The following is a 24,746-nucleotide window of genomic DNA, read 5'->3' on the forward strand; positions in this document are numbered from 1 at the left end:
CGAAGCCCACATGGGCCAATGGTGTAAGTAATTTAATCATGTAAAGAGATGTGCTTTAAATAATTAAAGACAGCTCCCTCACTAGTTGAACAGGAAATGTTTTTTAATTGATTGAGGCCTGCAATCCCAGTCAAATGCTCTGGACAACTGCAATACAGTCCCCTGCCACCAGTAGTCACTGTAGTTTCAATTAATGGCTACTAACATACTGCCATGCTGGTGTACACCTGAATTAAAACAAATATAGTCAACAGAATGCATCAACACTGTCTTGTAGGACTAGAGTGGTTTGGTAGTATTTTAAATTTGAAATGAAGATATACTCTATGTGGACAAAAGTATTCGGACGCCTCACCATTACACCAGCAAGAACTCTTTTGACACTGTGTTGAAAAACATGTACATTAAAATGGAGTTGGCTCCCTTTCTGCAGCTACAAAAGTCTCCACTTTTTTTTAAATTAGAAGGATTTCCATAAGATTTTGGAGTGTTTTTGTGGAAATTAGTGCCAATTCATTCTCTAGAGGATTTAAGAGGTAGGGCACTGATATTGGACAAGAAGGCATGGCAATGGGAATTTTTGACCATTCTTTCAGAAGCACTTTTATGAGGTCACACTGACGTTGGATGAGAAGGCCTGGCTCTCAGTCTCCGCTCTAATTCATCCCCAAAGGTGTTCTATCGGGTTGAGGTCAGGGCTCTGTGCAGGCCAATCAAGTTCATCCACACCAAACTCTCTCATCCATGTCTTTATGGACCTTGCTTTGTGCACTGGTGCACAGTCATGTTGGAACAGGAAGGGGCCATCCCCAAACTGTTCCCACAAAGTTGGGAGCATGGAATTGTCCAAAATCTCTTGGTATGCTGAAGCATTCAGAGTTCCTTTCACTGGACTAAGGGGCCAAGCCCAGCTCCTGAAAAACAACCCCACACCATAATCCCCCCTCCACCAAACTTTACACTTGGCACAATGTAGTCAGACAAGTACTGTTCTCCTTCAACCGCCAAACCCAGACTCGTCCATCAGATTGCCAGATGGAGAAGCACGACTCGTGACTCCAGAGAACACTTCCACAGCTCTAGAGTCCAGTAGTGGCGTCCTTTACACCACTGCATCCGACACTTTGCATTGCACTTGGTGATGTATGGCTTGGATGCAGCTGCTCGGCCATGGAAACTCAATCCATGAAGCTCTCTACACACTGTTCTTGAGCTAATCTGAAGGCCACATGAAGTTGGAGGTCTGTAGCAATTGACTCTGCAGAAAGTTGGCGAACTCTGCACACTATGCGCCTCAGCATCTGCTGAACCCGCTCCGTCATTTTACGTGGCCTACCACTTCATGGATGAGTTGCTTTCGTTCCCAATCACTTCCACTTTGTTATAATATCACTGACAGTTGACTGTGGAATATTTAGGAGTGAGGCAATTTCACGACTGTACTTGTTGCACAGGTGGCATCCTATCACAGTACCACGCTGGAATTCACTGAGCTCCTGAGAGCGACCCATTCTTTCACAAATGTTTGTAGAAACAGTCTGCATGCCTAGGGGCTTGATTTTATACACATGTGGCCATGGAAGTGATTGGAACACCTGATTTCAATTATGGGTGAGTGAATACTTTTGGCAGTATAGTGTATTTGTAAATGATAAAACAGTGTGCATAGAAAAAAAGGAAGATAAATTATGTTATTTACAGGCATATTTGGATGAAACACTGGATGTTTGTGTCATGGGATATGTGGGTCTACTCACTCTTGTGTCTGAGGGAGGGGGAGGCAGATGGCGAGGGGACAGAGGTCCGAGGTGCAGGGACTGGACACTTGCGGACGGGCTCCTCCATGAGACTCATCCTCTCCATCCTGTCCATCATGTACTCTACAGAGACAAAGGAGCAGTGATAAATGTGAGTAGTGTTTGGAGTAAAATCAGAAAGAGAAGGAAGGCAGAAGAAGAACTGAAGGAGAAAGTGATGGGGGTTAAGAGAGCGGGAAGAAAAGAGAAGCATTTCAGAGGCACTGGTTCAATATAATAGCATGGCCATCAGCATGGTAAACAGCTTGTGCTGCATTCAATTCTCACTTTTCGTCCCCGCACGGCAAATACACTTCACAGCTTCAGCTAATAGAGCTTACTGCTGTTCATAACAGCAGAGAGGAGAATGATGCGGGGGATAAACTAGGGAGGGAAAAGCCAGTTCAGGTGTTTGGATGTAAACTGAAGAGATAAAAAATGCACAAACAAGCTTAAAAAGTGGCAGATTCCATACTGAAGCCTAATGAGGAAACCTATTAATGTCAGGGAAGTGTTTGGGAATCATTCTACGTCCATGAAGCTTGACATTTTGCTCAATTATCATGATGCACAACAACATTTGCATACAATTAAACTGAGTATGTGAGTGAATATGAGCCAAAAAGGTGAGATTGAAACGCTTTGATAGTTTTATCCCCCTTAAGTAGATTATTTTAAAAACTGATGTGTAGCTGAAATACCGTGCTGCATTGTAGTTTATGAGAAGCTACTGTTTGGCAAAAAAAAAAGTGAATGATTTTGAACAGTGGGATGAGTCATGTGCTGTAAATGAAATGATTATCTATCCATAATTAGGTGCTTGTGGCAACCACAAAGCCCCTCAGCTATTATAGAGGAGTAAATGACAGGTCTTTGGCTCTGGGAGTGTGTCTGCATGTGTCTATGTGTGAGTGGGTTTGTCCTCTGTCTCCTCTCCAACAGGAAATGGCATGCAGCTGATCTTTTTACTAAGTCACAGCTGTGTCCTTCTCTCTCTTTCTTTCTCACAAACACATTCAGTCTCCTATTTATGCTCAAGTCCAAACCTCTTCATTTCCAGCTCTGAGATGACATTTTTATGGCTGCTTTTCCAAACTGATATCTACTATTAAGTGGATTTTGAAATTTAAAATATCTACAAGTAGTGTCTTTGAGTGTTTCCATCTCTGATAGTTGATGTCTTGTGGTCTTAGTTGTAAAAGCAAAGGGCTCACTGAACATGTATGATCATTTAAAGTCAGAAAGAGTTTGAGCAGCAAATTTTGAAAGATTTAACAGCATTTAATCTTTGAATATTTTCTACTCACTTGAAAAAAACTTTTTTTCTCAGTCAACTGAACTTTGTAATGTAGTGACACCTCCTAAAGGGGGCAGCGTTTCCCGATAAAAGGAGTGCAAAAGTAATCCTTATTCAGTCAACAACATGCTTTCACTGATAGTGATCCTCAGAGCATTACCAAACCCCCTAAAGGAGAAATACAAGAAGTATCCTACAGTAGGGCAACTGAATTGCTACAATTTATTGCATGGTAATTTAGGTGAATTAATTAGCAAATTTATTCACAAATGGGAAAAAAATAAGCCTATTTTATATGCAAAACACTGCAACTCATCTGATGGATAAAAGTCAATACATCTCAGAACATCAATTATGTCAAATTATTTAACTGATGCAATTGTTTCATATTGCTGAGAAAAAAAAAATTAAACTCCAAACAATTCACACTTCTCACTAAAAGCAAGTTATATTTGTTGAAGAAAACTTAAATGCATTATCTTAAAGTTTTAATAAACTTTTGATAAAACTCATTTACCAACAATATTAGAAGTATGATTAGTAGTAATAATAATAGCACTATTAGTATTCGTGGTGGGCATTTTCCCTCTCTTTTGAATGAAATTACATCTACTGGCAGTACTAGCAACGACCAAAATTTCCATTAGCACTATGATTTCATGAGTACTTACTACAAGTAGCACTAGAACTACATATTGCTTTTTGATTCTCTTTTGATTGGTAATACTTGTTCCACTTAAGACAACTCAAAACTAGAACCAACAGTCTATGAGTACTCCTAGTAGTACTAGTACTTACAGTAGTACCAGTACCTTTTGAAGCAAACACAGGATACTTGTGCTCTACAGAAAGGATTAGCACTCAGCAAAGAAGTCGCTACATCCGAGTTAAATCCTTACTGTTTGTCTCCACAAGTACACCGTGCTGATCGATGGGCAGCAGAAGCCAACACTTCACCAGGGTTGTCGAGTCTGTGTTTAGTTAAAGTGTTCCCACAACAATGCCAATACTAACTACCCCTGTTCAACTCAAAACTAGTAGTATTAGCACTACAAGTGAATCTTTTTTGGAGGCGGGAGAGTGATTTATTTGTGATACCGGAAAGGAGTGACTTTTACTGCTGGTACTAGTAGAACCAATAACACTAGTTCTACTACAGAATGCAGGTTGATGACAGCCATACAGCTGGAAGGAAGGGTTAAATTATGCACAGTAAGATCAAACCAATTATCTGGTAAGCAGCTCTGTTGTTCTGCGGAGAATGATGATCTGCAGCTTTGTTGTAAATAAGAGGATGCTGTGCTCTTGATCGTGCCACTCTTTGGATAGACCAGATTCTTTGAGTGCCAAACATGAAAATCTGAACATGGAAACCCCTCAGCACTGCCCGATGTCTTACTCACTAGGTTTTTCCTTGGTTTCATATCAGCTCCATGTCTGTTATTTTCCAACTGAGGCCAATTTGTAACATTCCTGTGATTCAGTGTGTGTTTCTCTTTCTATCTTTGCCTCCAAGTTAAGACCAACTTTCTGTTAATTTAAGCTCTGACATCTTCTCCTCATCCCTCCAGCTCTCCATTTCTGTCTGCCAGTATCTCTGGCTCTCTTTAAATCATCAGTTAACTCATGCCTTACAAACTCCCACAGATCACACGAGGACAGATAGTGAGAGCCTCCAAACCTCAGATTACAGCGTTCATACAGAGCCTCATAATCACCTCAGGAGAGTGCCATCTTTAGAAGGTGCAATCTGGGGAATCTTTGGCTCTCTGGGGACTGTGAATAAACTCACACTAACAATCATCGGTCACACACAAAAAACACTGCAGTAAACATGAGAAAAAACAGGCTTTAATGACAGGTGGTAAGCTAAGACGAGGAAGTCTGGAGGAAGAAAGTGACAGAACTAAAATTATGCTGTTATTTCTCTTTCTAGAATAGACTGTCGGGATGTTTTTAGTAAAGAAAAAATACTGTTTGAAGTAGAGTTGTGACTTCGCTCACTTCTCTAAGAGTCATTTTAGTTCAACTTTAAAGTAGAGCTGAAAAACTTTATAAACTGACAGAGATCAGCAACTATTTTAAATGTCAATAATTACTTAAATTATTCCCTAAAGAAACAATCTGCAGAATTTTTACATTGAAATAATTACAGTGATTGAAAAATGCCTACTTCTTTGCTCTATATGTTTTTAATTGAGCACATGCATTAACTCAAATACTTCCATTAGTTTTCAACGCCTGATAAAATTCTTCATTTATTAATTGTAATGTTGTATGTCTTGTCATTACAGCCGTTATAACAAAGGTGACTCACACTAAATGTTTATTTTTGCCATGAATAAAACACTAGATGTTATTTTAAAGATTGCTACATAGGGAAACTGGAACTGTTCCTGGAATCTGCCCTTTTGTTGCTGTATCTCACTCAGCTTACTTGTGATGGACCATGATTACTCCCTGCCTTCAGCTGTGCATCCTGTCGATCAAGCCCCACCAAAGTAACTTGCAACACCATCATCTAACCCCAAACACCCTTGAGCCCATAACACTGTGCTCCCACTAGACATTTCCAAGTCATGCAAGGACATGCTGCTCCACTCCACCCAAGGATCGAAAGACTAACTTTTGTCCGTATGCTCAGATACCGTGAGCACCACATCACCTTGCCCAGCAAACCCATCGCCCAATGTGTGAGTCCAAGTCTGTGGTTGATCCCACCTGGACAAAGTTTTTTGAATTGCATTGTGTTGAGTTGTACTGACTTGAATTAAACTAAATTGAGTCTCAGCCAGTTAGGGGGCTGACGGATAACGCTGCTAAGGTAGGTGAACTACTCCACAGCTTCCACAGCAGCGTCAAAGGCATCCTTAAATGCCTTGGTCTTTGTTTTTTGTTTTTTTTTTCCCAGGAGACAGGCATTCCCAACATTTCAGCCTCCTCACTCAGTAAGTTAAGAGCCCCCACAAGGACATCTGCAGTCAATGCAAGATCACAGTATCATCAGCAAAGTCCAAATCAAGGATCTGGGCATCACCAAATGACACTCCACAGTTCCCTGCCCCATTATCCAGTTCACACATATACTGAAGAACATAGGGGCTAAGACAAACCCCGGCCTCACCTCAGAATCAACAAGGAAGAAGTCAAAGATGGAGTCACCACACTTCACAGCACTCTCTGTACTAAAATACAGGGCAGACATCAGCTGGATGAGCAAACATGGGATACCTACAAGCTCCAGAGGGCACTGGCAGTGTAGTTAACATTCTTGTGCGTTTAACAAGGACAAGCATCCTAATTTAACTTCTAAAATGTCCTGATTTGTTGATTTTTCTTTGTAGTATACAATGAATCTGATTCTGTTTGTGATTTTAACTCAGAAACAAGCAATAACTGAATTTTGATATTTAGAGCATTTAAATACATGTTACTGGTAATAGGGGTGAACGATTTGTGAAAATAATCTAATTGCGATTTTTTCCCCAGTATTGCAATTGCTATTTGATATGTGATTATTTCTGAAGTTCCTTATATTGTGTTTTTTTCTTCCAACAAACACAAGCAATAAATCATTCTATATTATAAACAACACAATATTGGATAAAACTATCGCTGAACAATTTTGAAAAATATCTAATTGTGATGATTTTGACTCATATTGCAAATTGGATAGTAATTGATGTGTTGAATGGGGTTATAATTTTCATGTCATTCTCATATCTAATAAGAAAAACATACAGAAAAGTAGGATTTTTGCGACTATTCTAAAAAATTGCCTGTGGATGTTTGCCTGTTCTGCAATGCATAATATCTCTACTGCAAAAAAAGTTTTAACCTGCTATTTGACACAAATTTCAGGTTAAAGGAATACTGCACTCTCTGCGATTTGAAAATTGCAGCAGGCCATATTGCGATTTAATCTAATTTTTGATTAATTGCTCAGCCCTAATTGGTAATTCAAATTTCTCTAATAAAATAATGTCCTGATTAGTCAAATATACTCTGTAGACTTATCAGCTATGAAGAACAACTGCTCTAGCCCTGTCAAAGAGCACAATCATACTTTTCCTCTCTCAACAAAGAGCTCTCATGAGCTGGGGTTCCGCAATACCAGAACTATAATAAGAAAGCAGTAAAAATCCCACAGTGTTGATCAAAATCAAGGTGGCCGAAGTAGAAGATGTCATTGGAAAAGCTATGGTACCTTCCCATACTATCAGTTCTTTGAAAAATAATTGATTTATGCAAAAAAAAAAAAAAAGTATCAGCATATCAAAACACATTTAAAGACTTTAAAAGTTTCCCTACTCTCTGCTTTCCACTAAAAAAAAGGGGACATATTTGTTCTTTTACCCCCTTACTACTACCAAGATTAGAATGCGTGGTGTGTATGTATGGATGTAAACAGTGCCGTGAGATCATAAATGGGGGTTTTAAACCTCATAAAAGTGGAACCTCTCTATGTCAAGGCTTTGAATGTGAATGTGAGGATGACAACCATGATATAGTAATAAAAAGAAGATGTATAATAAAATCTGTGTCCTTCTATAGCACACTGAGGCCCTGATGTTCCTGTACAGTGTGTTCCAGTACAACTATTACAACAGTCTAACTCAAAACTAGCAAGAACAGTACTTGTATAGGTATTTACTTTCAATCATTTCAGCATAGAATAGATGTAAAATATTCTGTTCTTTCATTAAACTATTCAGCAGCTCTGGATCCTGTCACAAATTACAGCCAATCATAAATTAACTCACTTTTCACGATCTAACTGGACCAAAAAGAAAAGAGAAGAGAAATGTGAAGAACACTGTTATAATGATTCAAGGACAACATTTGCAGAGCTTGAGTTGTCTAGCAACTGAACACATACAGAACAGAAGCTCCCATTGTTTCTACAACAGAGAATAAACTTCCTGCAAATCAAGATTTCTTACTTGGATCACGTCCGCTCAAAACAACAACCACAATGTCCCGCTCATCAAATACAAGCTAAAAACATCTGACATTCTAGAGAGTTTAACATGCATATTTAAAACCTGTATAAATGTAACATGACATAAAGGATTGAGTATTTCTATCTTTAATAGCACATACCCCCAACTTTCACAATCAGCAGATCTCTCTATTGATACAGAGATGTTTTTTGTATGAGTGTTACCCATCTGTTTGTAGTTTTACTGAACAAGTTAATAAATTTGTAAATTCTGCAAATGTATTTTGCTTTCAGTAACTTTTCATCTGTTAAAGTATGCACAAAATCATCTACTCTGAAACATGCTGTATTTTCACAGCGCTGTAAGGAAGTTTTGCTGGCATTATGCCTTGCAAAGCAAATGGACTGGCCAGATTCCATGTCTGTCGCCAAGTAGATAAAGCTCAAATCTGAAATGATTGTGCCAGGTCTGCGAACGCACCAGACCAATCAGCATCTTTTTCAGGAGGAAGAGTCAGTCACTACTGGTGGAGTTTAGTTGTACTGGAGACTGGTAGCTCAGACAGAGCTGTAGTATTGAGGCAGTTTTATCAGACCTCAGCCACATTTCTTGATTAAAAGAAGAACAAAGAACTGCACTGAAAGCTCTTCATGATGGAGAAGACGTTTTATCGCTCTTCTCCCTACCTGCTTTGGTGCAAATTTACTAAACTTATGGGCAGTGAGTTGTACTGTAAGCTAGTATACACAATGGCTGCTGGTGGAGCGATTAGCTGTAGCTTTAGCAGCAGTTTTAATCAGATCTGGACAGGACTTCATTAACAAGGAGGAAATAACCACACTGAAGCATTTCTTGGCTGAGAAGATGTTTTTGCACTTCTCCCAACCCATCTTGGAAGGGTGGGAGAAGTGCAAAACACAATGAGGTTGTAGGCATGAGTTTTATCCACCAACTAACTCCATTATTCGTAAACTACAACAGCGCTTGTCTGAAGAGTTTGCGTTACTTACTGTTACTGCTCATGCCTACTACTTCAATGAGTCTTGGCACAACATTTGTCCAATCAACCTCTGAGAATTTTTTTTTTAAGTGCTGGTCGTTCCTAAGCACAGACATTAGTACTGATACCGCAACAGCATGATATTTGGTGCCCCTGTCTGTCAAATCACGATGCATTCTGATGCTCTCTGAGAGCGGCACAGCAGGAGCTCCACAAACAAACAGTCAGGTATGCACACCCAGATAGTACATAGTACATAGCACACTCACTGGTGCTGCTTATCGCATTATTGCCTCTGTTATGGTTTTGTTGTTACGTCTGAAGACACCTGGTTCCCCCTTTTAGCCTCAGTGACATTCATCTTGAAGCCCAAAGGCAGTGACAGAAGCTTAAACTGCACTGTGAACTGGGCAATGCAAACTCATTCAGCTGTCTCCTGAACATGTAACTGCACATCCTAAGGAATGGATGTAGTTATTAAGCAGTATGACAGATGCACACCCAGTGAGCATCATGCTCCCTTCTGCTTCATAGTTTAAGAGTTTAACAATTTTAAATGATTGATATAAAAATTATATGATATAAAAATATGTGACCCTTAGAAGTTATGAAATTGTTAACACATGGTGGAATGGGGGCAGGGGCACTCCTGAACTACTCCTGTGTTTTAAAACAATGGTGGGGGGCTTGAAGGACAAGCAGTAAATAGTGAATGTTCCACTTTTATTATGTAGTACTACATGGACTGTACATGAGTCCTCTTTTTTTCTCTCTCTCCAGCAATGACCCAATTCAATATGAGAAATTTATCTCCGTCTTAGGTATGTGTGTTTGTGTGTAAGTGTGTGTCTTACCTTGGATAACAGCGGTGATCTGCTGAGATTTCTGTGCAGGATGTTCTCTCAGGATGTCTAGAGCTGTTCTCCCCTGGCTGTCTCTCAGATTTGTGTCGATATCTGACCCACAAACACATAAAAACAATAAAAGCAATGAAATACAAGAACAGCTGGCCAAAGGTTAGACCATAACACCCATTACTATATTTAAAAGATAAATCTACTTTATGCATTGAACTACATGTGCGCTAACAGACTTAGAGTACATCTTATACACTAACTCAGAGACAAACTGCAGTTAGCAAAAGATGAATGAGATGCTGTCACCAGAGGAAGAAGATGGGACTTTTATTAATTCATAAAGACAGTCTGACAAACAGAAAACAAATGTTTTGTCAAGTTTTACATTGGAGTTTCTCTTCAAAAAAAAAAAACTGTACATACACTGTCTTGTTTTTACAGTCCAAAAGAATAGAGCACTGAAAAATGAAACATTCAAGAACACATTAAAACAAGACACTCAGACAAAAGCAGGCACATGCTGCTGACGGAGGCAGATACACCCACAAAGTCTTTCTTCCACTCTCAGTCCCAGTTAACCTGACTGTAAGCCCGTATAATCCCTTCCTGTGCTCACAAATTCAATTCAGCATGAAACATAAATTTAAGCCCTGTCACTCCGCTCAGTACTGTCAGATAGGAACGGAAGAAAATGAAAAAAATCAGTAAGAAAGCTTTAGAGACAACCAGTTACTCAATCTATTCGCTTACTTTCCAATCCTATGACCATTCGGTGAATATAAAGAGTGAAAAAAGGGAACACTGCAAAACAGGCTTTGTCTGAGGGTCCTATATTAGCAGTGATATATTTGTTTGTTTATTTAATGCTTCAAAGTGTGTGCAAAAATGGGCTTTAAATGCACTGTAGGGATTAATCAAACTAGTTTTGCAAATGTAGTGATACTGTGTATTTTTATCCACTGTACATTGAAGATTTGCAAGCTGCAGCTGCAAACACTATTCCTTCCCAATATGAACACCACTCCCATCAAACAGTATATAAAAAACAACATTAGATGGGTATAAAGTAAGATTTTAGATACAAAACAAAATCATGATGACTACTAAGATATGGGTGGGCCATTTTTGACCTAAAGAAATTACAAGGGTGGGGTGCAGGTGGTCTAGAGGTTTAAGGCCTGCCCCATGTACGCGGATGGCCCAGGTTCAAATCCAGCCTGAGGCCCTTTACCACATGTCTCTCCTTTGCTGTCATCCATGTTTCCAACTCTATCCACTGTCCCTCATCTATCAAATAAAGGCACAAAAATGCCCAAAATAAATCTTAAAAGGAAAAAGCAAAGAAAACACAAGGGTTAAAAAAATCAGTCATCCTCTGCTGTCTCTCTCTGTGTAGCTCATGACTGACAATCAAAGACTGGTGGCACATCCTGCTTCACCCTACAACCCACCCTGAAGTATCTACACATGATGTATGAGTGGCTGTGCAGAATTAAAGTTCAGTGGATCAGGGCAGCGCACCACCAATGTTGATCCAGGATGTTCATAAAACTGAAGCAAAAAGAACATGGCCAACCACAGGAAGTCCTGCAGGAAACAGGATATTCAAAAGGAGAATGGGTGGCAGGGGGTGGCAGTGGTATCAAAGGACAACCTTGTCGAGGCTTGATCTGCTCTGAATGTGATGGTTTTTGTGATTGGGATTTTTTTTATTGAATCAAAAGTGTCAAGTGTTATTGTAAAAGAGCTGCATCTTTTGGAAAAGATGACTTATTCTATACATACATATTTAAAAAGATCCTGGAGAGAAACAGTGGGAAAAATGGAACAATTATTTGGCCAATTAACTACAGGTGCTTTGATAACTGTCACTTGTGCATGTATTTCAGCATGAGTATGTATATGGGTGTACGTGTATACATACATAGATATGTGTGTATAGTAAATACAAGTTTTTGTACAATATCTCATTTGAATGAGGCAATACTGATGACCTTAAAGTTTGGACCAGTCCAAGACCTCCTGATTATTTGTTTTTTTTTTTTTTTGTTTGTTTTTTGTAGTTTATCTTTGGTTTTTGTTTTTCCTTTTTTCTTTACTGTACCAGCAATTGTGTTCTATCTAAAAACTATACATAAAAAGTTTTTTTTTTAAGTGTCAAGTGTAATGTTTTGATTTCCCTAAATAGACAACAAGCTTATGGTATGGTATGGTGAATTCATTTTATACAGGAAGCTTATAAAAAGTTACAGAATACCTCAGCCCCCAAAATAACCAACAAGTGTTCCACATCTACATTTCACATTTTTAATTTTTTAATAACCTCTCGATGGTTTTAGTTTTGCCTGGTGTGGCTGCTGCAGAATGCAGCATCTGTGGATTTTAATAAACATAATCATTTCTCATCACTGATCTACACCCAAAAAAGAAGAATTAAAGTGTTTTTAAATTCATGCTGCCATGGATCATATCATAGCCAGTGTCCACATTAATCAGTTTGACTTGAGAGAAGACCATACTGCTGTGCCAGCCCCATGCCCGCCATGCCAGCCATGGCACATGAGGATGTATGCGTTGGTTTACAGTATATGTGCGCGTTCGTTGTTAGCCAAATTAGTCCGACATCATTAACAGCTCTGTCATCAATTTTAGAGCATCTTCACACACACCGCTATGCAATGCAGTGTAGCACAAGACTTAAAATGCATATTTTATGAGCATACAATATTTATTGAGGTTGAAAACAAGAGGATTTGTCTGTTTTGGCAATTCATTCAATTTTATTTTCTTCTTCTTATCACCCAAGCTTTTGACCCAGTTAAAGGTTAAGTGACATAATTGAAATAAAACAAAAAATCCTCATATCCTGTTGAACTTTCAGTACCTTCTCCTGATAAAGTAAATAAAAAGGCAAAAAATAAAGCTGCAAGCCCAGGTTTGAATAAGAGCAGACAAACGCCACGAGTTCACCTGAAGGCCAACTCAACCCACAAAAATATGTGGAACATCCAGCCACAGGTTTTAAAAAAAGCAGGAAAACAAAGAGAACACACAAAAACAAACACATTCACTGCATTCTTGTTCTACAAGGATACATTTATAGGCCCACCTGAGTCCAGCAGAAGGCGAACTACATCAATCTTCCCAAAGAGAGCTGCCTCGTGGAGGGCGCTGCCATTCTCGGTCTGAAAGAGAGAGAGTGCGTGTGTTAATATTCCATCACTTTAACAATTGAAAAAGTGAGACAAAAATAGACATCACCAAATCACAAGTGGATTGAGAGCACGGAAGGCATTACAAAAAAAGCACAAGGATTAAATGGGCCCAAGAAAGGAATATTTTGATTCATATCATCCTTTTTCTCATAGTGAAAGAGATGCTGTGAGACAAATATGCCACATTCCCTCACCTGCAAACAGTGTGAGGCCTCGCTGATTTCAGAACATTACACAGGCAGGGGGAGCCTTGATGGAAATGTCCCAATTTTCCTCTACGAAACCCCGGCCTGTGTCAGCCTGCAGAGCTTCTAATGGGGATATTACTGATACAGATATGATGCAACACATGGAAACCAGTGAGGGGAGGGTGTTGGTAAGTGCTTCATCTTGGATCAGCAGTGATGAGAGAGGTGATTATTCCAACAAGCCCATATTTGACCGAGCAACACTCAGGAGCCACGGCAAGAGAAGAGAGCTGCTGTTTAGGTACATGTGTGGGAGGAGCTAGGAAAACACATTTGATTTAGAGCCACCAGGTGTTGAGGTTTTATGTCAATATGAAATACAGTACTCCAGTTTGTCCTGAGTGTAGTGACAAGCTGTTCTGTCTGAACTTTTGATACTTCCACCAAGATATGCAAATTCATTCTTTTACTACTGACTGACTCCAAACATGATTTCTGAGTTAAAACAAAGAAACACAATATTTTTGTGAGAGAAAGTAAATTTACTTCAGTGTAGTTTGTATTCACAGTGCAACATTAGGCTGAGTGTCCAAATATTCTTAGAGAGCGCTGCACAATCCAGTTTGTATTCAGCAACAAATGTATTCTCATAAAACAGCCCTGCTATAAATTCTCTCCATAAATCATAACACTACCCTCATTTATATACATACGTTCAATGAAAGAGGGGGAACACTACACTGTATAATGCAATACAGTGAAACAGCACAACACTCACTCATGCCCAGATAATAGTTTATTCATCACCTCTCTAAAACAGTTCAGACAACAACAGAACATTACAACCTTTATAAAGGCTGAATTAGTGCACAGCTGTTGGTTTAGACTCATTTATTCCTGGCAATACTCTCATCAAAATCATCTTTCCCTCTTGATTGTTGAAACCACACATTAAGTATGTACTTTTAAGCCACTGTGATATAAATACAAATTTTCCTTTGAGGTATTGTTAGATTTTCATACTCAGATATGACTAGTAAAATTAAACTAAACTGATGCCTGATTCCAAAAACATGGTAACAAAGATACAGGTTCTTGGCACCCAATATTGCAAGCAAACCGGAAGCACATTTCCAACATATTTGTTCAATTCAGATAGTGCTATCCCTCTGTTGGTTGTGGCAGCTTTTAGTTAGAAATATCTTTTCAAATCTGAAGTTATTTGTAAATTCTGGTACTTTCTGTTACTGGTATAATTTCTGCCACAAAATGGATTTTTGCAACACCATCACAGGGTTAAATGCACATGTTGTGCTTTAGAGCACACATGAGGAAGGTGCCACATTGATATTTAAAACTACCAGTCACAGTGGTGATATGTTACAGCACTGGTTTCTGTTTCAGGGCATCCCAACAAACAGGTAAAATACAGTAAATTACAAAGGAATCCAAAATTTTGACAGCCTTACCATCAAGGTCAAGTGTCTTTACAGTTTAAAGGAACACAAAAGAAATTAACTTTACCATAAAAATGAGAGTTTAACACTTGAGCTCTAGGGGACACTGTGTTTCTGAGTATAATGCCTCCATACATAATGCATATGCTACCCTGTTCACCCTGCATGAAGGTAAAATAACCAGCAGAGACATTAAATAACCTGAACTTAATACACACTAATGCCTTTACATAGACATGATTAAAAGTGCACGCTTCAAAAAAAACCCACATGCAGCAACATACATATGCTGAGACCGTCGCATCCTTCACGCTTGGCTCCCTGACAACACAGATGAAAACCTGGACTGAACAGAACTCACAGCCTTAATGAAGACAAATTATCTGGACGACAGCCAGGTCTGCTGAAACACGGCCGGGAAATTCAACTCAACGCCACGCTGCATCAGATCGACATGTTTGTCCTCTGCAGGGTAACTTACTGTGGGTGATGAGTGTTTCCTCTGCAACGAGAGGTGTCATCAAAACTATGACACATACGTCCTTAAATGGTTAAAGTCAAATCATCCAGTTCTCTTAGGAGACTAAAAATCCTGCAGAAAAGCCAGATATTGTGTCAAATTTTCAGCTTCACTGACTTGATCAGTTTAGCCTGAGGATAGTGTCTTTTACCCTCATAAAAGTGGGAAAGATGGGAGAGCAGGAAAACCCTCCCACCACCCTTTTTCCTCTCACACTCACACACACACCACTTGCCCTCTTAACCTCCCCTCCTCTGTGGTCAACTCCATACCACTTCCCGTCCCGTTTCCCATGGCGATTATGTGGTGATGTCATGAGGAAACGAGGCAGGCCGTTGTCGCTCTCTAAGAGCTTCCGTGAATTGAAAGGCAGCAGACTTTCTGTTTCAGGGCTGTGAATGTGGATGTTGCTCTTGTAGTGTGGATGAACATGAAGTCCATTTAGAGTAGGCAGTGTTTATATTTGCATGTGTTTATACTAAACTTTTGCCCGTTGGCTACCTGCCCACTCATTAAAAGGTGTCTCCATAGGGGTTTCCCCTCATTATTATAGAGACAGACAGAGAGAGGTAGGAAGTGAGAAAAACAAGAGAGAGACTGTGCTGCTTTTTATAAATTATTCATTCATACTCAGACAGACCTATATAGCACAACTCCAACTATTGACCTGTACGAGCGCTCTACCCCCCCACTCTCTCTCTCACTCTTATACACACATGCATAAGCACACGTACACACAAAGGTGTCATAAAGTGCTCTCCACTCGTGACATCTTTCATGGTGGCCATCTGTGAGTCGCCCACAGCATCCACTCTTTAACATCAACAGTATGGCTCACACGGTTCAGCCTCCCAGTGAAGGCCACAGAGAGGACAAGATGAAGAGAGACGGAGAGGAAGAGATGAAGAGAGATGAAGAGTGAGAGACAGAGCAGAGAAAATGTGAGAAAGTAGATAACATTTCCAGGATATTTTCAGGACATTTTACTTAAAAGTTTGTTGGTATGAAAGGAACACATCACAACCATACCCCAAAATGTTCTTTTCTGTGTAAGTCTGATTGTTAAGTGGTAGGGATGCATGATTTTGGATTTTTGCTGATAGGCCTACCTTTACAAAACAATTTAGCCAATACCAGTATCAATGTATAAATGTAACTCAGACTTAAAACTTAAGTCCTTAAAACAGGGGTTCTCAAACTTTTCAGCCTGTGACCCCCAAAATAAATGTGCCTGGGACTGGTGGCACAGCTCGATTTTCAGTTCAGTTTGCATGTTAACACACCAGAGCTTTCAGACTGCCTGCTGAAGCACTGCATTTCCCGATCTTCTGTATGCTGTGGCCCAAACCGAGACCTGAACATTTTCTAGGGCCCATCAGCACCCCTTGTAAAACCATAACATGAAACTCAAATTTTACCTTTACTGATAAAAAAATGATATTTTTGCTTCATAAACAGGGGATTTCAATGCAAAAACTTTGATTTCAGATACTTAAACATTACTAGGAAAGTGTTTGTGAGGTCACAAAGTGAAATTAATAAGCCACTGCCATTCATTTTGTTTCAATGAGGCATATGCAAATTTATTTGAATTGTCTTTTCCAATATTTATTTCTGTAAATGTACTTTGTGACCCAGCAAACTCTCCCATAGTAGTTAATGTCTCCAAAGAGACTGATACATTCTTAAAATCAGGAAATGAGTGGCATAGTGTTATTTTAAATGTCACTACTTAATCCAACACCAGTTAAACACCAGTGACATGAGTTAAAACTTCTGCCTGCCATTTGTCACTTTTGAGATGTAAAATAATGACTTGTAATCAAGTATATTATTATAATTAAAAACATTTCCTTTCTTGAAATATTTCATTGATCATATGACATCTCATAAAATGCCCACCAGTGGTCCTCAGCCCACATTTTGGGAAACACTGCTCTAAATGAATACTGTTAGTGAGGCTTTCTGTTTTCACATCAGTAAAAAACATCACAGGGTAGATAAACATAGTACTATTATGCTAGTATGGTTTGTGCCTTTCAAAGTAAAAGCCTAATTTCACTTTTCCTTGGAGAAGCTCACCTCGTTTGCACAGAATGCTTTTATTTTGAATTTTCCCTGGCTCAGTTTGGCTATACAATGATCTCATGCAGGAAGATTTATTGAGGTAAACTTATAAAGACTTATAAATGAATAAAGAAAGACAGAACTGGGAGATGCAGCCACCATGTGGCCTCATAAGCCTCAAAGGTGTGTGCTGGAGCAGACATGCATGGCAGCTGCACACAGCAAAACACACTGCTAGTCTGAAACAGGTTTAAGAATGAACAAAGAAACAAACTTCAGTCCCTTAAACACACCTTAACACTTCAAGGTATGAGGATGAACAAAGAAACAGACTTCAGCTGATATAGGTCTTCTGGTCCAGCCTAAAACTCCACAAACTTACTCGTACAAACGGCTTATATGCACAGCTGATACACTGGTTGTTAATATCTGCAAAACTTTTCATTTCTTTCGACTATAACATTTTCAAGATAGTATCTGCCAACAAGAATGTCATGCTGATAATATCATGCATCCTTATCATTTGAAGTTCAAGCCAGTACAGCTGTTTCCTTACCATCATGTCATCCAGACTGCAGGTGCCACTGTTTAATGTGACTTGGGCGTGCTTATAGCGTTGTCTTTATAGTGTTGCTCAATAACTACCATCATCGTTTCATACAATCTTTATCCTATCAAAGTGCATTGTTACATTCCTACCAAGCAGGATTGGACACTACAGTTGACCCAAAGGAACATTTTGCTCATCAGGTGTGGAAAAGGTTAATGACAGAAGCATTAAGCCTAACTGTATCTCTAATGATAATAATAAGGAGAGATAGTGGTGTTTCTACACATTACTTCTGCCAGGAAAAAGACATGGAGGCAGGCAACAATGAAGGTTAAATGCTGAAAATTTGAGTTATTAAAGGTTGAAGTGCTCATTGTGGCAGTGAGAGAGAGAGAGAGAGAGAGAGAGAGAGAGAGAGCAGCAGTGTTTATAGTGGAGGGGACGAGTCATATCAAGGGCTAGTAGTGTTCATCTTCACTACACACAAGGAGCCCGAGGCCAAATCCCTGCAGAGAAACACAGCCGTCCTCTTCAGATCAGAGCATGCATGCACAATCAGACACACAAACACAATCACACGCACACACACAGATACACACAGCCTGCAAAAGGGACAGAAGGCAGAGAAGATGGGTGCAAAGCCGCTGAGTCATGCATCCCTTTTGCAGCAAGAGCACCAAAACAGCATCCATATCAAACAGGTCAGGTTGTATCTATCTAAAGACAATATGCACAAACACAAACTCACATAAACACAAACACATCCATCGGCCAAACCACAGGTACAATATCTGTGTCAAATCTGAGCACATTCAAGAGGACAAGGCTGACTTTTCACATGCTTCATCTACTGTTTATAATGTGTGCTTACACAGCCTGCAAGAGGAGGAATGCAGCATCTGCTGTGCCGTATGTCTTTGAAGCAAATGAGCATCGAGTCAGATCGGATATTGTCTTAGATTCATCTACAGTCTGTACAGTTACAAAGTATGTTCAAACTCAAGCATCAGACAAGAGACGTCTTTATAAATGCTTTGTTTATTCATCTGGGTCCTCAGCTTCTGATCTGCTTTGTTTCATGATTCAGACTTAGAAGCTTCCTGTGACTGTGAGTGTCACTGAGCCCCAAAGCCCTTAAAGGTGGTTTTATTTCAACTCCTTCAATCCCTCATGATCACCTAACAGCACTGACTGGATTAAAGAATCTCTGAGTAGAGTAGAAAAAACCTGACAGGCAAACGGGTTTGTTCAAGGACATGACTGTAGATTTATTGGGAGGCATCCACCATGTTCACAGACAGTGACAGCGACAGGCACTGCTGATGTGGTGATGCTCTTATAATTTACTGAAACTAAGAACACACAAAATTCCTTCAACTTGAAATGTGTTAGAATGTTGGTAACATACCCATAAAATGAGAAGTTAGATTTACACTTGATTTTTTAAAGCAACAGGGTCTAAGTAGGGCTGGAAAATATGGACCAAAATCAGATCCAAAATCACATCACATTATGAGGGAACCTATGTGATACCATAGCAACAAAAAAAAGTCTAACATCCAAAACTGGACACAATTTTTTCATTTCTAACTATCAAATATGGCAGGAACACTCCTACACACTGTCTTAATTGTACAAAAGCATTGGTAACATCTCTGTATAGATGATGTCAAAATTTTCAATACTTTCAAATAACATTTGTTTGATAAAAACCCCCATCAACTTAATGTTTGATAGCATGAACTGGTATACTCCAGCGGTGATCAGATGGGGTTACCTACCCCCGATGTTCAAATGGCAGTGAAAGTACCCTCTTAGATGGCCTGTTGGTAGATAAAGCATCATAAAGTACCTTCAAGTGGACAAAATATGACAAAGTATCTTCTGAGACCCCACTTCCAGAGGGAAAAACATGACAAATTCACCTCTAGCTGCCCTTCCAGTGGACTGCAAGTGACCAAGGTGCCCTTCCAAAACATGACAGTGCCTCCTAGGGTGTCCTTCCAATTTGCAATACATGACATATTTCCTTCCAGCTGCCTTACAGTTGAATAATCCTCAAATATGCCCTTCCAGTGGACAGTCCCAGAGTTACTCTGATGACCACTCAACAGTCCCAGAGTTACTCTGATGAACACTCAACAGTCCCAGAGTTACTCTGATGAACACTCAACAGTCACAGAGTTAAGGCCTTTGCACACTGAGTCCAATTATTTCATCCAAAATTTTTCGCAAGTTAAAAAAGAAAATCGAGCTCATGTTGTTCTAATGACATTTGTAGAATGACGCCGAAATTTTTGTCCGTCATATTTTTATTTGCAGTATGAAATTATTTGTCACATTCTCCAAATTTTTACAGTGAAGGCAAACAAAAACGCATCAGATCCAGTGTGCAAGGTCGGTGTGCGTGACGTTTTTTCAGATTATGGATCTGAAAAAAACACATCAGAAAATAACGGACTCAGTGTTTCTGATGAACACTCAACAGTCCCAGAGTTACTTCGATGAAGACTCAACAGTCACAGAGTTACTCTGATGACCACTCAACAGTCCCAGAGTCACTCTGATGACCACTCTACAGTCATAGAGTTACCCTGCTGACCACTCAGTCAGTATCCTTGCATCCTTTGCACTTCTTGCAACCATACCATCAATGTCCATGATCTTGTATCTACTCAGGGCTTGCTGCTAACTTCTTTCCCAAGGAGCACATGTGCTCCTAAGTTGAAAAAGTTAGGAGCACATAAAGAAATTTAGGGGCACAATGAAAATTGATCAAATAATGTGTTTTCCATAATAAACGTGATGCAAATAGACATTTACAAGCAAAATTATTTAATGAATTTGTATACAAAATATACAGAAAGGTAAAATCATCAAGTTTTGAAAAAGTATTGCAATTTAATTTCGTCTTTAATGTTACTAATTTTGGTATTTTAAAATTACTTTAAATTTGGCAACTTCAGTCGGAGTTGGTCGAAGTGTCTAATAAGTTTCATTTTTGCATGTTTTGTATAGTCCGGGGGACTCTGTCCTTTTTGGAATGGAAAGTGCAACATTTCTGCACTTTCCTTTGGTTTGCATTCATATTGCTCTTGGCCAAACGGACCAAACCGTCTGAACACCTACAACCTCTGCCCGTTAGGGGCGCTGTCATGACAAACAAACGGCGACAAAGAAGAAAAGCCGGTGTAGAAGAAGACAAAACGGGAAAATCCAGCTCCTTCTGCCGGTCTTTTTTCCACAGAAACAATGAAAAAACACAGAATTACGCTGTCTTGGGGTTTCTGCTCTTGCATTGGGGCATTATGAACAGCCAGCGAGACGGTGAGATGTCCACCATGTCGTTCTTAACATGAGACAAATAAATAAGCATGAACAACGACATATTGCTATGACTACACAGACACCAAGTGAGGCATCTCTCTTCCATGGATCTCTCCTTCGGCTGATTTTTTTATGCGCACATATGCCCCTAAATATTTTTTACAGTTCGCACACACCTATTTCTAGGCGCAAATGCTAGTGAAACGCTCGCACTGTCGTGCCCTGATACTAGAAAAAATACCTTAGGGAGCTTGTTCATATCCTAACCCTTATTTTTTGAGCCAGTCGGAAACAAATTCCTTGTCGCATATGCATACTCTGCAAATAAATCTGGTTCTGGTTCAAAAGTAGGTAACCAATAGTGGAAAAAAGCAATAGTTCCATAAGCTTCTGGGAATAAAGTTCATTTTTACTGACATTCTCACTTGTGTATCTTTGGAAAATAAATTAATATTAGTTTAATATTGAAAAAGTACCCCTCTGTTTTAAAACAGAGATGTGATGATCATCTTAATCAAGGTTTCTTGCTATTTCACTATAAATTCATGACAACTTTGCCTGTTCCCCACTACATACATTAGGCCCCTTTTGTGTTATTTTCACCCCTCTCCCTCAGAGCCTGCTACTGATCAGTGGTACATATAAAAGGCACAGAAACTCAAAGCTATATTTTAACCAAGAGAAAGCCAGGACTGTCTAAACTACACAAATACACTGGCAACATTTGAAAAAAAATATCAATTTCAGTGAAATCGTCTTACCCGTTATCTAATTTAAAATTGGTATCTGTATTTACTTGATACATTGCCCTACTCTAGTTTAGCCTATTGCCCTAACCCAGACTATCAGACTCCCACACAGTGTGTAGAGATCTGAGCCCACACTATTTGAGTCAGTCTATGAGCAGTCTCACTGGATTTCTTCAAACGTCTCTTAAACAAAATGCACTTGGAGTTCAGCCTCCTCAAGGACTAGACGGAGTTTTTCTCTGAATGTAACCTTTATTTGCACCAGCAGCAGATCACATAATCAGTCCTTAAACCATCTGACATAACAATGTCTAAAAAATGTCTGGTAGAAATTTTCCTATTAACATAACTTGGCTTGATTGAATATAAGCAGTTTTAGGAGACAAGCAAGCAAAGTCAAACAGTTCAGTTTGTCAGAGAAGTCGTCTCAGGAGAAAGAAAACAGAGTTGAAGAGAGCAGCAAAGCGTGGCTGTATTTTGACAAGGCTTCACAGAGACAAATGGCCCAGAAAGGGTCGGGACAAGCTGCGATGAATTGTCTGTCCGACTCAGAATACTCAATAAGACGAAATGTAAATGAAGGGAGACAAGGGCCTTTCTAAACAGCCTGACACAAAGTGGGCAGTAATGAAGCAGAGTGGTGCGTGAGTCTAAAGAGAGGGAGCAGTGAACTCTCAGGACCTCTCAGGAACACCCTGTCCTCTTCCACCTCTTCTTCCTCCTCTTTTTTTCTCTCAATCTCTCCCTACGATCAATTATTCATCTTTCTCCCCCACCACACTGCGGGAGGCTCTCTGATAAACACTAACACATGAGCAGAGGCAACACTCACTTTTAAAAGGAGAATCTGCCAAACATTTATGCCTGTGGTGTATTATATTCACAAAAAAAATACACAAAGCAGTAGCCCCTTTCATTAAAAACACAAGACAGGAGCTCCTAAAATATTCACGTAGAGCAGAGACAAAAGCAGGAGGAGGGAGAATCACAGTCACACAGACTTTGAAAGATTTACTTGTAGAAAAGGACAAGGGGATATCTTTCAAGTCACCTTCTTTGCTTGCAGCAGAGTCAGATAAAACAGGAGGAAAATGTCAAAGTCAGGTCCCGCTTTAAAGCTCGATTTCGTTAAAATCTTTACCTGCAGAGCAAAACTGTCTCCCTGATTCTGTATTTTGTCTTTGTGAATAAGTATGTTCCCACATTTTTTCTACATTTACCTATGCAACATTCTTAACAGCATTTCTAAAATTGTACTTTTTGTCAACTCACAACTGTTCCTCAAAAAAGATTACAAATGATAATCCACAAATCTTCATGTGGCCCATTTACCTGACATCAACTTCCCGCTTAAGTGCACCTTCCAGCCCTCTATTTTAAAAAGACACTGCTAACTTTGGATAAGTGCACGTAACAATGCCAGTCCGATGATAAACAGACAAGAACAGTTTCAAATCCTATTTTGTGGAGAGGAAATGTTTTCCCCAAAGCCAAAAAAGCAAATAAAAAAGCAATAGTCCTCTTTTTTGACATGGTTTTGTCTGTAAGGCTGCTATAATCCATACTGAAATCTGTTAAATCCTCAAACGCTGACAGAGGACACTGAAAGCTGAAGGCTGCTAATTTTTCTTACCACACAGTTGACGTCCATGCCAGCTTCGAGTAGCGTCTGGACCGTGCTGTGGTGTCCATTGCGTGCAGCCAGGTGAAGCGGGGTGTGTTGGCGAGTGTGGCTGGTCATGAGGTTGGGGTGAGTGCTCACCAACATGCGCACCACCTGTGCAGGAAAAAACACAGCCACATCAGGGGAAAAACAGCAAAGTTTAGAGAAAGTAGGCCATTATAAGTGAAATTAGAATAAGCTCAAGTTTGAGGTTTTTAGAGTGCAGTTGTTTACATTGCATTTACATTCTGGTGAAAGTGATTATTTAAGTGGACACTTTATGTCTTTGTGGTTGAAAATACAAATAACTTATGAGCGAAGCTGAAAGGATAATAGTTATAGGCTTACCAGTAGCTGCTAATGCTAAAATTAATCATACTAATTTATAATACCTACCTAGTTTCACTTATAAGACCTGATGAATATTTCAAATGCCTGTATGTCTTAATACATTTCAGGATTAAAACATGTTTAGAGTTTAGACCAACTTTAGTAATTTTGTCTTACACTTTATTTAAGTTATGGAAGTGTAAACTGCTACAAGTCCAATAAGCTCTTAATCTTCATAAGTTCCTTCTTATTCTAAAGTTTTAGTCCAATAAAAGTTAGAGATTCTGTCATTACAAATTACCATGTAATACCAGGGCTAACTAGCTAGCACTGCTCCTTCTTCACATCTTAAATGAGAATCATCTATTGGTGAAAATGCTGCCATAATACAGGGAGCTTATCAGCTCTAGCCAAGGCTGCCCATATGGAAAGATAAAGGGGAGAGCTTTCTGGAGCCCAGCTAAATGGGGGGCCCATGGAGATCAGGAAAATTATGGTCCATAGTAAAGTTAAGCTGCAGTTACCATATTTTATATTTAACCTGGATAATAAACACTCTAATCAAAGCAAAAAAAAGTGGTTACAGAGTGGCAAAAATGGTTAACTGCCAAAAATGGGCAGAGAAAAGCAAAAAGTGGCAAATGGGTGGGGAAAAAAGGTTGAAAAGCGGTTAAAAAGTGACAAAAATGGGTAAATAGTGACAACAGTGGGTTAAAAGTAGGGATGTTCCTATGCGTCTATTTTCCCGTTTGGCTAAACTGTCATTTAAATTGTATTTAACCGACTA

The 24,746-nt window shown here is 39.4% G+C and overlaps 1 protein-coding gene across 3 annotated transcripts in view; it reads right to left on the reverse strand.

Moving 5' to 3' along the window:
- Positions 1 to 24,746, reverse strand: part of anks1b (ankyrin repeat and sterile alpha motif domain containing 1B) — a 360,504-nt gene that overhangs the window by 203,311 nt on the left and 132,447 nt on the right. For all 3 annotated transcript variants that reach the window (XM_041780709.1, XM_041780708.1, XM_041780710.1), the window contains 4 exons: positions 23,600 to 23,743; positions 13,003 to 13,078; positions 9,891 to 9,992; positions 1,758 to 1,880 (listed from right to left, as the gene is read on the reverse strand). In XM_041780709.1, the coding sequence (XP_041636643.1) occupies positions 1,758 to 1,880; positions 9,891 to 9,992; positions 13,003 to 13,078; positions 23,600 to 23,743 (445 nt within the window). The remainder of the gene's footprint in view (positions 1 to 1,757; positions 1,881 to 9,890; positions 9,993 to 13,002; positions 13,079 to 23,599; positions 23,744 to 24,746) is intronic.

This window comes from Cheilinus undulatus, linkage group 23, assembly GCF_018320785.1.
Source record: "Cheilinus undulatus linkage group 23, ASM1832078v1, whole genome shotgun sequence".
Classification (NCBI taxonomy): domain Eukaryota; kingdom Metazoa; phylum Chordata; class Actinopteri; order Labriformes; family Labridae; genus Cheilinus; species Cheilinus undulatus.